The sequence below is a fragment of the Vanellus vanellus genome (assembly GCF_965231255.1).
Source record: "Vanellus vanellus genome assembly, chromosome: 21".
In the NCBI taxonomy this organism is placed as follows: Eukaryota; Metazoa; Chordata; class Aves; order Charadriiformes; family Charadriidae; genus Vanellus; species Vanellus vanellus.
Genome location: NC_138926.1, coordinates 2,887,199 through 2,901,434, shown reverse-complemented (window position 1 = coordinate 2,901,434; position 14,236 = coordinate 2,887,199). Strand labels below are relative to the sequence as shown.

The 14,236-nt window shown below is 45.7% G+C and overlaps 1 protein-coding gene across 5 annotated transcripts in view; it reads left to right on the top strand.

The window, feature by feature from the left end:
* APLP2 (amyloid beta precursor like protein 2) overlaps window positions 1–14,039 on the top strand; it is a 48,370-nt gene extending 34,331 nt beyond the window's left edge. For 2 of the 5 annotated variants that reach the window (XM_082493855.1, XM_082493858.1), the window contains 11 exons: window positions 583–698; window positions 1,058–1,132; window positions 2,331–2,489; window positions 2,877–3,005; window positions 5,305–5,404; window positions 5,964–6,134; window positions 6,747–6,782; window positions 9,682–9,764; window positions 10,599–10,673; window positions 11,140–11,295; window positions 12,458–14,039. In XM_082493855.1, the coding sequence (XP_082349981.1) occupies window positions 583–698; window positions 1,058–1,132; window positions 2,331–2,489; window positions 2,877–3,005; window positions 5,305–5,404; window positions 5,964–6,134; window positions 6,747–6,782; window positions 9,682–9,764; window positions 10,599–10,673; window positions 11,140–11,295; window positions 12,458–12,559 (1,202 nt within the window). In that variant the 3' untranslated portion in view covers window positions 12,560–14,039. The remainder of the gene's footprint in view (window positions 1–582; window positions 699–1,057; window positions 1,133–2,330; window positions 2,490–2,876; window positions 3,006–5,304; window positions 5,405–5,963; window positions 6,135–6,746; window positions 6,783–9,681; window positions 9,765–10,598; window positions 10,674–11,139; window positions 11,296–12,457) is intronic. The other 3 variants (XM_082493856.1, XM_082493859.1, XM_082493857.1) reach the window with 2 other exon arrangements.
* Window positions 14,040–14,236: the final 197 nt, after the last annotated feature.

Genomic DNA, 14,236 nt, shown 5'->3' with positions numbered 1-14,236 from the left:
CAGTTTATTGGACGAGTCGATTTGTCACACTGAGCCTCCTTCTGTTGCTGTCTTGTCTAATATCATTGCCTGTTAGTCCTGCATGGTGCATCTGGTAGGGAAGGTAGGTTTGAAGTGTAAAATATTGGGTAGTGTTTTGTGCAGATTTATTGTCGAGCTCCCTAATCATATTAATGATGTCTGGAGCCAGCTTGTCAGCGAACAGCTAATGCACGAAATGTCATTTAAACTATCCAAAGCCAATGCGAAAGGGAAGAGAAAACAAGTTCTTTATTCTGCAATCCAAGTCATTCTGTTGCTGGAGCTGAATAATGCTTGTCTCAGAACTAATGAGAAGACCGAACAGGTGCCGGTTGCCGCAGTGCATTACTGTGTTTTCGGGATGATGTAACTAACTGGTGTTGTGCAGTAAATTGGCAGCTTAAAAATACCAAAATGGACGCCTGGTAGGTGGCGGTTCAGTAGACTCAGCCTGCCAGATTGTTAATTATGCAGGCGTGGAGATTCCTCTCCCTACCTGTCCTTTGCAATCCAGGATTGCCGTTTTCCAAACCTCTGCTTATCCTTACCCTCTCTTTGCAGTGCCAACTGATGATGTGGATGTCTACTTTGAAACCCCAGCTGATGACAACGAACATGCCCGCTTCCAGAAGGCGAAGGAGCAGCTGGAGGTCAGGCACCACAACCGCATGGACCGGGTGAGCTTCGGTCATTTGTGCTGCCCTGCGTAGTTGCTGCCTGTGTTTTTTCTGGGCAAATTGATGGGGAACTGACTTCCTTTCGGGTCGCCAGGCTTCCCTGTGTTTCTTGCGGTATGAGCTCACTGTGGCAGTTAGAGTTTTCATTTCTTTAGAGCATTGGGAGAGAGGATTCAGTGGGAACACTTGGCTTGCTGCTCAGAGGGCTTAAATGCTAGGTTTAAACCCCACAGCAGCTCTATTGTGCCTTCAGAACCTAGCCAGGCTGTACAAGGATCTACCTGTGAAGGCAAATTAGCTCGAAAAGATCAGATGTGTATTTGTGTCTTGTTGATGTGTTCTGTCCTTTTCTTGTCCAGGTGAAAAAGGAATGGGAGGAAGCAGAACACCAAGCCGTAAATCTCCCCAAGGCAGAAAGGCAGACTCTCATTCAGGTAAGAGTTTGGAGGATCTAAAGAGGAAAGTTACTGGTGCTTGGCCTTCATCTTCTCAGTAAACTAAATGAGAGATTGTAATATTCAAAGCCAAAAGACGACTGAGATGGAAGAACATCTTTCCTGTTCTGTCAACAGCTGCCTTTTAGAGGAGATTTGATTCAATTGCGTGCTTTGTTCTTAAAGCTGGAGATGATCCGATACTGTGCCAGGTCCTTTCCTAGGCCCAGTAGTAGGAAGCTATCTCACCCCTTGAGCGCAGCGACAGCAGAACCAAATTTTAACTTCAGACCTTTGGCCCGTTTTGCACTAACCCGTGGCCTCACAGCCCAGTTCAGATTGGCCCTGACTCTCTGGACTCACATTTCCTGTTCGGGCAGACTTAGTGGAAACCACTTAGGCAGCAGATAAAGCTGGTGTGCTGCCAGAATGCCAATCTTCTGCCTTATGAGGAGAGTTCAGTTAGACTGTGAAGTTAATCAGGGATAGTCTCGGTATGGGATTGTTCGGGGCATGCTCTTCTGGCAGCGATGACTATATGAGGTTCCCTCAAACCAATGTACAACTAAGTGACCGACTCCAGCTCTTAAGCCCGCTTTGGATTTTATCCTGGAACACAGTTTTCTCTCTACGTTTTTTAACATAAGCCACTGTAAGTCCAAAAGAGTTTTCCAGCATCTCTGTTGAAATATAACAATGCTTAATGGACTTTCCTGGCTCGTTTGGAGCTGTGGTTAATGACCTTTGTAATAGCATATATAGAGATCTGATCTGATCTGATGGCACGCTGATGAAAAATCCCCTAAGTTTACCTGTGTAAACTTTTGCAAATTCGGATTAATGGCTCTAGGCTGAAGGGATCTATCCTGTTTCTAGGTTGAGGGAAAGACGTAGTGCTCTGTCATTTGTTCAGTACAGTCTGGATCTCCCAATTTCAACGTGATTGTTATCTGCAAGGCCATGTGCCCTCTCCAGACCTTTGAAATGGATTGTGCAGGAAGTTTTGAAGGCAAATTGTCACTGTTGAATTTGCAGAGATCAAACTGCATCAACATCTATCGGTGCTGTTCTCTTCTACCATAAAAGCCTAGGACGTGCAGTGTGACAGGCTCCATTTGTTCGAAGGAGTTATGTGAGAGACAGTAGGTGACCCTGATGCATACAGCGCATTTCGCACAGACTCCTTTCTTTGTTCCAGCACTTCCAGGCAATGGTTAAATCTCTGGAGAAAGAGGCAGCAAGTGAGAAGCAGCAGCTTGTGGAAACTCACCTGGCTCGTGTGGAAGCCATGTTGAATGATCGCCGTCGGATTGCTTTGGAGAACTACCTGGCTGCCCTGCAAGCTGACCCGCCGCGGGTGAGTTTCCTTACGATGAATGGGTAGGGTGGAAGGTGGGAATGTCTTGGTGAGAAGACTGGCTGTGACTTGCTGGGGCAGAAGCTGGGAATAGGTTCCCAGGAAAGCTTCCTCCATCGTGGCAGTTTGTGCTGAACACCTAGCAGCGGGTCTCCTAATTGACTCGCTCTCCTTTCTGCCTGGGTAAAAAAACCTTGGCTTTGTTTAGTGTTCATGAGGCATAGTGTTCTGAGTCAGACTTAATTTAGAAAGAAAATTTCTGAGGTTAGCGCAGGTGATTGATCTGTCCAGTAACAAAGCAGGCTCACATCTGAAGTGCTGTATTTCAGCTGTGAATTTTATTTGAATCGAATGGATTTGAACTCTTTCCCCTCTCGAATCCTGCAGCCCCACCGCATCCTGCAAGCTCTGAAGCGCTATGTTCGTGCTGAGAACAAGGACCGTCTGCACACCATCCGCCATTACCAGCACGTCCTGGCAGTTGACCCAGAAAAGGCTGCACAGATGAAATCTCAGGTATAAGAATGTTTCTGTCAAGGGAGGCATTGTTACCTAGCCCTGGCAGTCGGAGACTCTAGAAGCCATGCGTTAAGTCCTCACGCTAATTTGCTGGGTGCTATAGCAACTTCTCATACTCATGCAGAGATCTCCCATTCTGAACGTGTATTGCCTGTCCCCAGAGATGCTGTCTGTACCATTTTCCTTGGTACTTGACTCAGTGTTAAAAATTGGAATTCTGGTTTTAGCCACAAATTATTGTTGGTCACAATGAAGAGCCTGGGGGTTTTGAACTAGTTCGGTATGATTTTTATGTTTCCTTTTGTCTAACACTCATGAAATGATTCGCTGGGGACTTGGTCATCCTTGAACGCTTCTTTCCTCACTTCTTTCAAGACCTCGTGTCCCTGTGTTCCTGTCATTAGGCTTGTTCTTCACGATGCCTGTGTTTTGGGTTTGTGGGAATTCTCTTATGCCTCTGAAGAATTATTGCCCTGTTTCCAAAGCGTAGTACATAACCCTTGGCAAGCACTTGATCATCATTGTTGGCCTTATTAGAAAGTCTCTTTTGATGAATTTTTTTTGTGCTGTTACAATATATTTTACTCCTGAACAGCCAGAAAGTAATTTTCCTTCTGCTGGGTAGTGTATGTGAATACGCTGCTTCAAGTGCACGTCAAACCTGGCCATTGTACTTTGTAAGAGTAGTTGCAGGTACTCCACAAATCTTTTGAATTATGTCCTGTTACTTGTTTTTACAACCCACTTTTAAAACGGCCAAAGATTTACTGAACGGGCTAAGACTCAAATTAAGAATGGCCTGTTAACGCAGAAAGATTTGTTCATAAGGGTTTTTTCTTTTCACAAGTTCAGAGAGAAGCAGAGAGAACTGACTGTCCAGTCACAGCTGTAGGAATGTAATCGATGTTTTGCCAGTCCCATTTCACCGGGGAAGAAAAGCTTTATTACTTGGCTGTATAACTAGTAGATGGAAATACCGTGGTTTAAGAGTCATACAGGGACTGGAGTCTGTTACTGTCACCTCTGATGAAGTTTAGAGTAGCGTTGCAGTGATTTTCTAGGAGCGAACCTCACACTTGGAGGTGCCCGGTCCCCTGGGTTTCATGTTGTTTCTGGGTGCTAGCGGTGCACCTTCAGCTCTTGTCTCTCGGGTTGTCTGCCACCGATTCTGAGATTCTTAATAAGGTGCGCATCCTCAGAAGGACTGGTAGCGATTGTGGTATTTACAAGCTGATGTTTGGCTTGTGGTGCAGAATATGTGGTAGCGTTTGCAGAGACAGCTTAGCATATCAAGCGCAGTCCACCCTGACCCTTTGTTCTGATGCTGCCAAAGCCCAAGAGGGAGTGTGTGAACTGTATTCTTAAGCTAAAACCTAAACAGTCCTTAATTCATTCTGAAGGCTGCAGTGTCAACAAATCGACATGCGAGGGATGTGGGTGGTACAGTTCAATTTCCATTTGCTTTACTTTTCAGATGCACTTTAAGCTCTTCAATCGATTCCCTTGATTGACAAGCTGCCACATGTAAAATTAAATTGCTTTCATCCTTGCTCTTAAAGGTCAGGTACACGTCAGAGTGTAAAACGGGTCCATTCAACTCCTTAGCTTTTCCAACATTTGGCCATCCATATAAATGTTTTTCTTGGGCTGCGTGATCCCTGATTATGCAGCACCCTCTTCAGGTCAGGCCTGACTTCACCAGTGAATTTAATGTGCTAGGGAAGAGCGATTTGAGGTTGTGTGGAGTTTGAATTTATTTCTCAAATGAAGGGAGAACGCTGTTGCCAGTGGGTGGGTGTAGTGGGTGTAAGACAAATGTAATGCCACTGTTGTTCTGAAAGGCGCCTTTGTTCTGAAACCAGAGCTGATAAATAATATTGTCTGCTCCCTTTGCGTGTATCTTTTCTAGTAGTCAGGAACAATAATCCATTTAATAAAGTACTTGCTTGAAGCTGCTGCAAGAAATGAATTATGACCGTATCTGGCATATGGGAAATACCAGCGCTTCAGTGTTTCCAGTGGAGAGCTGGTGACAGCGGGAGTCCGCTGAGTCCTCTCTCTCACCCCCATCCGTTCCCAGAACACTGGGAGAGCCATGTACAAACGGCCAGTTCCAGTGAAGCATGACGTGTTAGCGTCAGTCAGAGAACTGAACTGGATGGACCTATGTCCCATTCTGTTGTCTGTCACGGCAGATCCACCAGTAGTAGGTATTTTATTAAACAAGTGACGTACTCGTACCGATCAAGTGACGGACAGTCTTTGCCTACTCCAACATACTCTTGTACATTTGCAGGTGATGACGCATCTCCATGTGATTGAGGAGCGGATGAATCAAAGCTTGTCTCTGCTCTACAAGGTGCCATATGTGGCTGAAGAAATCCAGGATGAGATTGGTGAGTGTCTCTGCATGCCAGCTCCCGCGCCACCGTGTTAGACTACGAGCTTTTATATCAAATGAGGTGGGCTCCAGAAAGACTGCTAACTCCTTTGATGGGGTGCCCTCAACAACAAGCGCTTAGGCTTAGGTACCGCAGGGCAGATATTCACTGGGTTTTGCAACACAGCCAGTCAAAATAGCTCGTTCCTAAGAACTTTCACTGTCTGCTTAAAAAAAGTCAACATAATTCGGAAAAGCAAAGCTCTCTCTCTAAGGGAGATAAAAAAGATTCATAAAAATAAGCAGATGCTTTCCCGCTTTATAGGAGTTTAATCCCATCTTGCCAAAACCTCTTGCCACATCAAACCTCTTGGCCCTTATTTGTATGTATTTCTGGCCAACGCCTCTACGGAGAATTCCAGATGAGACTTCAGAGCATGCAAGATAAGATAACCTGGCAGCCCCGAACAGTGTTCCCCTGCAGCCCTGCCTCAGCTAGGTTCAAACCATCTGCCCCTTTCTGTTCGTGCCAGGCTTCATGCAGTTTGTGTAATATTTCCTCTTACTCCTTTCAGATGAGCTGCTTCAGGAGCAACGCGCAGACATGGATCAGTTCACATCCTCCATTTCTGAATCCCAGGTGGATGTCAGAGTGAGCTCTGAGGAGAGCGAAGAAATTCCCCTGGAGGGCAAACCTTTCCGTCCGTTCCAGGTGAAAACCTTCCCAGCCTTGCCTGGAAGTGAAGGTATGTGGAACTGAAAATTGGGTTCACTGGCTTTACAAAATGTCGGCATTTTTTCTTAGCTGGCAGGCTCAGCTCAGTGGCACAGAAAGCTCCATCCCTTTGGGTGATTAAAGAGCAAAGCAGTCGCCCCAGCAGTACCCCTCAGACTCTGTCCGTTGGAAAGAGGCAGTGCCGGTAGTAATTTGCACTGAGCTGCTGCTGTCTTGATTTTTCCAATTCTTCTCTTTGCAAAATTGTTTCATCTCTTTCCGTTTTGCAGGGAGTGTTAAATTTTTACTGTGTGGCTTGACTCTGGAATTGATTTTCAGTCTTTAACCAAAACTCTCTCGTGTGATGTTGAGTCTTTGTGCCGTGACCTGCTGAAGGGCTGCAGGAATTCTCTTTATTTTTGTAAAAATATCTATCTATATTTTTGTATCGTTGGGTGTTGACAGCTGGTGTGCGTGTGTGTATTTATTTTAAAAATGCTTGAACAGAGTCCTGAGCTTAAAGAAAGCTGTAGACTAAAAGCTTTTCCCAGGGTCTGAGTCAGAAATCATGCGCAAGCCTTTTTTCCTTTCTCTCTTAATCTCCTTTCTCTGCTATTTTTGTTTTTGTTTTCCCTCCTGCTAGATCCTCAGCCGGATTTGTACCATCCAATGAAAAAAGGTTGGTTCTTAGCTGCTTCCTCACAGTGCTTTCGATCACTCTCCTACCTTCTCAGTGTGTTTGATAGCTTCATTTTAGTTTCATACTCACCTTTATTTTCATTTCCCTGCTCTCATTTAGATCAGTAACTCAATTTAGCCTGTTTAGGCCTAGTGTTAAAGAAACGAGCTAGTCTGAGCATCTAATTGATTGTGTGTGTTCCCCTCTGATGGGCTCGCAAGGCGTCTCGGAGTGCACGGAGTAGCTTCTTTGCTCTCAAGAAATATGGGCCTAGCCGTCTGTCTGCAACCGGGCCGTGCTTTGCACCTGTCCGTGTGTACTCCTGTTTGACACTTCTCAAAATAAACCTTGCAGTGCTGATGGTAAATAGTGTAGAGGCTTTTCAGCCTGCTGTGGAATCTGTCTTTACAGCCCGATGATAAATTAGGAATGAGAGTGCTGCAGCAGACATAGGCTGTGTTTCCAACCTAAATGTCTTCGTAGATATTATAGAGTGCAGCCGGTCTGGGACAGATAAATTAAGAGATTCCTTCTTTGTGTTTGTGGTCTCCTCGGCATCACCTCTTCACATATGGCATCTCTCCATGCTAGCAAAGTCCTGTGTGATAATCCATTTCTCCTTTAGCTCTTATTAATTCTGCAGTAACTCAGTGCCTGGCTAAAAAGAGTCTGCCTGGGCTTTCATAGCGGCATAGAAACATTGGCATTAAATGAAATCCTCTGTTAGCAATACGGTCTCAGGTGGAGATGGGGCCTGGCTGATCTGCTACCACAGGTCTAGTTCCTGAAGTAGAAATGGAAGGCTAATTCCTAAAATGCTCTTGCAGAGCGGTGGTACACGTGCTCTGTGTGGGGCGTAAACCCAGCATTTCAATCTGCCTTTGGTTCCCAATACGTTGTGCAGAATCTCAAAGGAGAGCAAAGGAGTTTGCTAATAACCATTTAATATGAACACGAATAGTTTTGTAACATGGTGAAAGCCAGATAGCTTGAAACTATTCTCATTATCAGCCTTTCTCTACAAATGTAAGTCACCTTCATCCCTCTCGTGGAACAGCGTACAGCTAATTCAGTGTACTGACTGCTCTGGAAAGAATTGGGGCAGCCTGTAGTTTGCGATTTTTTTTGTTTTAGGGTGTTTTGTTGGACAACTGCTTTGTTGACCTAAAGATGATAAATATAGGCTCGGTCTCCCCGTTTGGGGGAATGGGAGAGTTTCTGATGACTTGGGGACAAGATTATATCCTGCATTTGCCCCTTCTCTCCCTTCCCTTTTCATTTCACGAGGGCTGATAGGGAGTGTCGGGGGATTTTTTATTGTGCGTCTGTGTGGGTTTTTTTCCCTGGGCAGTGTATGATCTAAACGGTGCCTTTGAGCTACATAGAACTGGGTCTGTTATTTGGTACAGCACTCTGTGGCAAATAGCAAAGCTCGGTGCAGCAGCTGAGCTCCCAGCTCTGGAGACTATGCTACATTGGCTCCTGAGAATTAAATAAAGCAGCCATAGGCCAAAAGCTGACACAGGAGTTCTCTGAAAACTATTTGTGGCTAGTCTCTCCAGAAAACCCCAATCATTGACTTTCACAATAACATGACCTGCTTCGACAGCCGTGAGAAATCAGACTGGCAGTCTTGGCCGTGCTTGGAATCTGATTACAGTCTCCAAAGAACAGTACAGGAAAAAGGGGATGCACTAAAACCCGAGATGCTGCTTTTGGGAGGAGTTGGAGTGAAACATTAGTTTCCTTGGCAATTTCAGGCAGTAAAAGCTTGTCACTGTAAAAACTTGCCTTGGAGCCAACTAGCCTTTCCTTGCATCTCATCAAAGAACGTGCTGCCAATTTCAGCAGCAGTTGGCATAATGTCTTAGGCATCCTGCAAGCTCAGCAGCTTGTGGAGAGGTGTATGCAATCACATAAGTTAAGTGCTGTAGTAGTAGTTCCCCCACCTCCTGCTCCTCGTTGGAGAGACCCCGTTGGAGGTTTGAGGCTTCTCTGTCCTGCTTTTGCGTCAGGGAGGTGTAGGTGTTGTGGAGGACATTAGGTTGTCCCTACTGATACTGGAAAACTGGCGTGCTCCTAACTTGCTATGGTGTTAGGTCTGAGTATCTTGCAACAGGCTCTTCTGTTATTGATCTGATCTATTTATAAAAAACGCTTCAGATCAAAACAGTTTATGCAGAGCAGCCGCCTACTGTTAATTGATATTCTTCTCTTGAGCCTATGCTAGTTTCAGCCTAGAAATGGGTGAGTGATGTTCTGGTACAAAGGCTGGTGTAGTTCTTTGCTCCTCCCTTGCCCTGGGATTTATTGTTTCTGGGCTCGTGCCAGCTACGGGACAGCAGCTCATTACAGAGCCGTGCTGGGTGACCTTGAAATTCTCATTCCCGAGGCACTTGCTGATGCGTCTGGTTTCAAAAGAATGGGCGATGCTGACGGTGCGGTTGAAAGCGTTCCCTGCGCGCTGGCTCTCCACAGAGAGGGGATGTGCGTTTCCGCCACGGGGGTCACGCTGAGGCGGTGGTGACCCGGGGTGACATTTGCAGAAAGGAACTGCGCGCTCACAGTTTCTGTTACGTGTTGCCTCGGACCTTCTCTAACAGCAGTACTTTAACAGTATGGTATTTCTGGATTTACACTCCAGCCTGGGTTTGGTGAGTCTTGTCTGCTCCTCTCATTGCCACCTCATTTCCCCTCATTAACAGAACCCCCCTAATCACTTGTCACTGTAGCATAGCTATGAGCTCCCCTTCTGACACAACAGCATGAAGACAGATTAATAATCAGCGGTCCATGCGGTTAAACGCGCTAGCTGTGGCAGCTCTGCAAAGAGTAGGTAACCCTTCCGAAACGTCGCTGGGGGCTGACTAACGGTCCCTATCTTGCTCTTTTGGTGCAGGTTCTGGCATGACCGAGTTGGATGGGCTGATTGGTGCTGAAGAAAAAGTGATTAACAGCAAGAACAAAGTGGATGAAAATGTGGTGAGCCCTCCACCTTTATTTTGTAAAGCAAAGCCTGCCGTGGACGCTAATTAATAGCGGTGGCTTATTTCCATGTCTCCTTCCTGCTTACAGAATGTCAGTGTATTCATTATCCATATGGTGTGGGGGAGTCAGTTTTCTGACTATTGTAGGCTCTTAATACTGATTAGCATCAGAAGGGTGGGAGGGTGAGGGAAGGAGAGAGATCTAGATCTTTGGCATTCGGAGCTGGAGAAGCATCTGATTTACTAACTGCTTTCCCAAAGCAGAGACCCTTTGATACGCCTTTATTTTAGCTAGGTAGCTTGCTGTCTGAATACGCGGAATGCTGGTGTGTTCCATCTGTCTTCCCACCTATTTTTCATGGCAGGAAAGGCCTTGCCGCCTTCTGAAGGGGAGTGACCCTGTAGGTATTAGCTCTGTCTGCAGTGTAAAGAATTCACTAGGTCAGAGTGGCAGACGAGTTGCCTCAGTTCCCTGGGGTAAAAAAAAAAAAAAACAAAAAACGACCACTTCTGAGAGTTCCCTTTTAAAATTGTTTTAAAGCCACTGGTTAGATCTGACACAAGAAGAATGCTGTGTCCCAGGCAAGTGCCTAGTTTTTAAACTGAGTCTTTAGTTTGAGGTAGTCTGACCGTCCAAATGGTTGCGGCACTAACTCAAGTGGCTTTAAAAGTCGGAGAACATCTCACGCTGTTGAGAGCAGGGGAAGGATGGTAGGTGGTTCTGAGCCTTTGCTAGTGTTCATTAAAGGTGTCTTGTCTGCCTTCATATTCCTTCTCCCACCTGTTTTGTGTGGCTCCTTTCATAAAACGCTTCTGTGACTGTTTTCAGGTAATTGATGAAACCCTCGATGTGAAGGAAATGATTTTCAACGCGGAGCGTGTCGGTGGACTGGTGGACGAGCCGGTATGTATGCGTCTATCAAGTCTAGCCCAGTGATCAGCGAATTCCTAAAGCTGGATTCTGGTCCCTGTATGTTTCTGAATTCCAGGGGTTTGGTGCCTCGACACTGCTCCGAGAACTCACACAGAGTACAATGCAGTGCAGCGTTTCTGCGTAAAGATGTAAACAGTAAACGCGCGTAGATGCAATCCTGACTCTTTAGTTGCGAAAGAGTTTAGTGGGATAGGAAAGCGGTGTGGGTCAGTGCCTTCCAGAGTGCTGAAGTGGGGAAACAATTTTGTGTTCGTTATCCTTGTGGTAAAATATTTGTTTAGAAGTGAAACATTTACACTGTCTAGTGTAATCAGTCATGTCTTGATACCACAGACGGCTGAAGACCTTATCGGTGGCCGCCTTTTAGGTTTGCATTTTGCAGTGCATCTCCCGCATCGCTCTTCCTCTACCCGCTCCGTTGTTTTCTTCCCTTCAGGATAATGACAACTCCCTTCGCGACGACTTCAGTTTCAGCAGCAGCGCCCTTATTGGTCTGTTGGTGATCGCTGTTGCCATAGCTACCGTTATAGTCATCAGCTTGGTGATGCTGAGGAAGAGGCAGTATGGGACCATCAGCCATGGAATTGTGGAGGTGAGAAACAACTCCTGCTCCATAACCGAGGATGAAAATAGTCAGCGTTGAATCACATGTTGTGTGTAGGGGGCGAAGATGGCAGTAGCTGCCAAGCCATCAGCTGCTCTGCTCCTAGCTAGATGGGACTTAACTCTGTAGCTGCTGACATCTTCATCGCTTATTTATTAGTATGCAGGTATCAGTCATCGGCGTGCCATGCTGGGACCTGTCACTTCACAGTGGTATTCGCTTGTCACCAGGAATTCAATTAGGCTTCCCTGTCTGGCTCAGGATAGGATTTAGCAGTAAATGAGCTTTTCGGGCGATATCTTTAGCAGGGGAGTAAGTCAGTCAATCTAAAGTAATTTGTCCTCCCAACTAATGTAACAACTATTAAGACAGTGCGATCGGCTGAACGCTGAGAAGCGTCTCCTTCTTCTTCCTTCTGCCTCCAATGTGCTCATTTCTAATGACAGCTTAATGGAGTCTGCAGAAAGCTGCTTTTCCCCTTTGCCCAACCCATGTGTGAAATTGTAACGACCTCCTTAATGAGAGAAGTGGGTCCCAAATTTGTAACGTTAGCTAACTTATTAGAGATTTAGCCTGGAGAAGAGAAGGCTCCAGGGAGACCCTAGAGGTCTGTCCACTGCCTAAAGAGGCTCCAGGAAAGCTGGGGAGGGGCTCTTGATCAGGGAGTGCAGCCATAGGTTGAGGGGGAACGGTATTCAGCTGAAAGAGAGGAGATTTAGAGTAGATATTAGGAAGAAATTCTTTCCTGTGAGGGTGGTGAGGCACTGGCGCAGGTTGCCCCGAGCAGCTGTGGCTGCCCCGTCCCTGGAGGTGTTCGAGGCCAGGTTGGACGGGGCTTGGAGCAACCTGGGCTGGGGGGAGGTGGCCCTGCCCGGGGCAGGGGGGTGGAACGAGATGGTCTTTAAGGTCCCTTCCCGCCTAAACCGTTCTATGATGTATAGAGAACATCCCCAAGAGGCGTGGGCAGGCAGGAGGCGTTAGCACCCCAGTGAGGAACTCTGTTAAGCAAATTATTTTTTGTGGCCGATGTTTTTTTCCTGTTTGCTGCTTGCCACGGTATTTATCCCACGTTTGTCTGTCAGCTCTCGTTCCTATGAAATAAGGCTTGCAAGTACCTCCTTTGACCAGTAACTGTCCGGTCTTTCTAAAGGTCGACCCGATGCTTACTCCAGAAGAGCGGCATCTGAGCAAGATGCAAAACCACGGCTACGAGAACCCCACTTACAAATACCTGGAGCAGATGCAGATATAAAAGCGATGAAGATACAACAGCCCTGACTGGGAAAGGCGCAGGGCGGAGGGCCAAAGTGGTCCAGCGTTTTGGATCAACTACTGACCAACAGTTGCTTTGAGAGGACTTCATCTTACATTCAGAACTCCTGGATCATTAAGACTATAATTACTACTGTAGAGTTGCAATTTCCATTCTTTTAAATGGGTGAAGAAATGATAATATAACAATATGATATATAAATCTCCTTAAATGGGAAAAATGGATCTATTGCAGATATTTGACTGAGATGTAGTTTTCTTTTTTTTTTTTTTAATAATCTGAAAAATACCAGTTCTGTTGTACTGTTGTCTGATACAAGCTCTATATATATAAAATGGAAAATGTTGATTTTATTTCTGATAGACCACCTGTATATTGAGGGTCGTTTGTACCAGCCCGCCTTGTAAAAAGGAGACAGTTGTGGCTCTTCAGTCATTTTGGCTTTTATATATAAAGCAGTATTCTTTTTTCCTTTTTTTTTTTTTTTTTTTTTTTTTAAGTGAACTTCACTGGGAGTTGCAAAGAGATTAATTTAGGTTTAGCATCTATGACAGCATAAGCAAGGAAGCAGTTGGGAATGGTAACTAACAAAAATCCTTATAACAAGAAAAAAAAAAAGAAAAATAAAAGAAAAAAAAAAAAGAAAAAAAGCCCCATCCTCATCTGCCAGTGACGTGCACCCTGCTGCTTAGCAGTTTGGGCTCTAGGAATCAAGACTCCCTGGAGGCAAGGAGTTAAAAGGCTTCTAGCATCTCTGTTTATAGTTATTCTAGTGGAATGTTAGAACATGGTTTGTGCATACTGGGGTCTGCACATTCCCCTTCCAGATTCAGTTCTGCTCTAGAGTTGGAAGTTCCCGGTATTGAATTTAAATCCTCCGTTCTGAACCAGTTTCCTTCAGTACTCACCTGGCATTAACAGCCCCCTCTTGCTACTACTTTCTAATTTCCCCCAGCTCTCCTGCCTCACCAACGTGGTAAGTAGTTAAGAGACGCAGGTTTTTGAACCCTCGCGTCTCTTTCGATGATGTTGGGCCATGGGCACGGCTTTGGGTGTTTGCCCGGAATTGACAATTCACCGCAATAATCAATACCTTGGGAGCTGATGAACGTGGAGTTCACTTTAACTGGGGTTAAGAGAGGGGTAAGTTGGGGAAGGGATACTGCCTGCTTTAAGGGAAATTGGATGCGTAGGCCCTGAGAAGAACAACAGGGGTATTGTTCCACTCGCCATCATGTCTTTGTAATGCTTGTATAGTTGGTGTTAATGCTCACGGCTTTTTTAAATCTGGAGGTTCTGGTAACCTGTGGTGTATTTTTTCTATTTTTCCTGTGACTTTATTTTTTCTTCCCCCTTCCGTGTCTCTTCCCACTATGCACAGATTTACCTGCAAACTCCTTAGTGTGGTCTGTGGGGAATGTACAAAGTTTAAACACATCAATAAACACTTTAACTTCCAGATGGTTTCTTCTCTTTATTCACGGCTTTGCTTGAATTTCTCCTCCCACCGTGTGCTCGCCAAACCTGCAGAGACCTTTCCCCACCTTTTTGTCCACCTTCGCTTCGGCGAGAAGGAACGTGGAACTTGCAGATCCTGCTGACCTTTGCGGAGAGGAGAAGGCGCGATACAAAACCGAGGCTGGGACTCCTGAATAG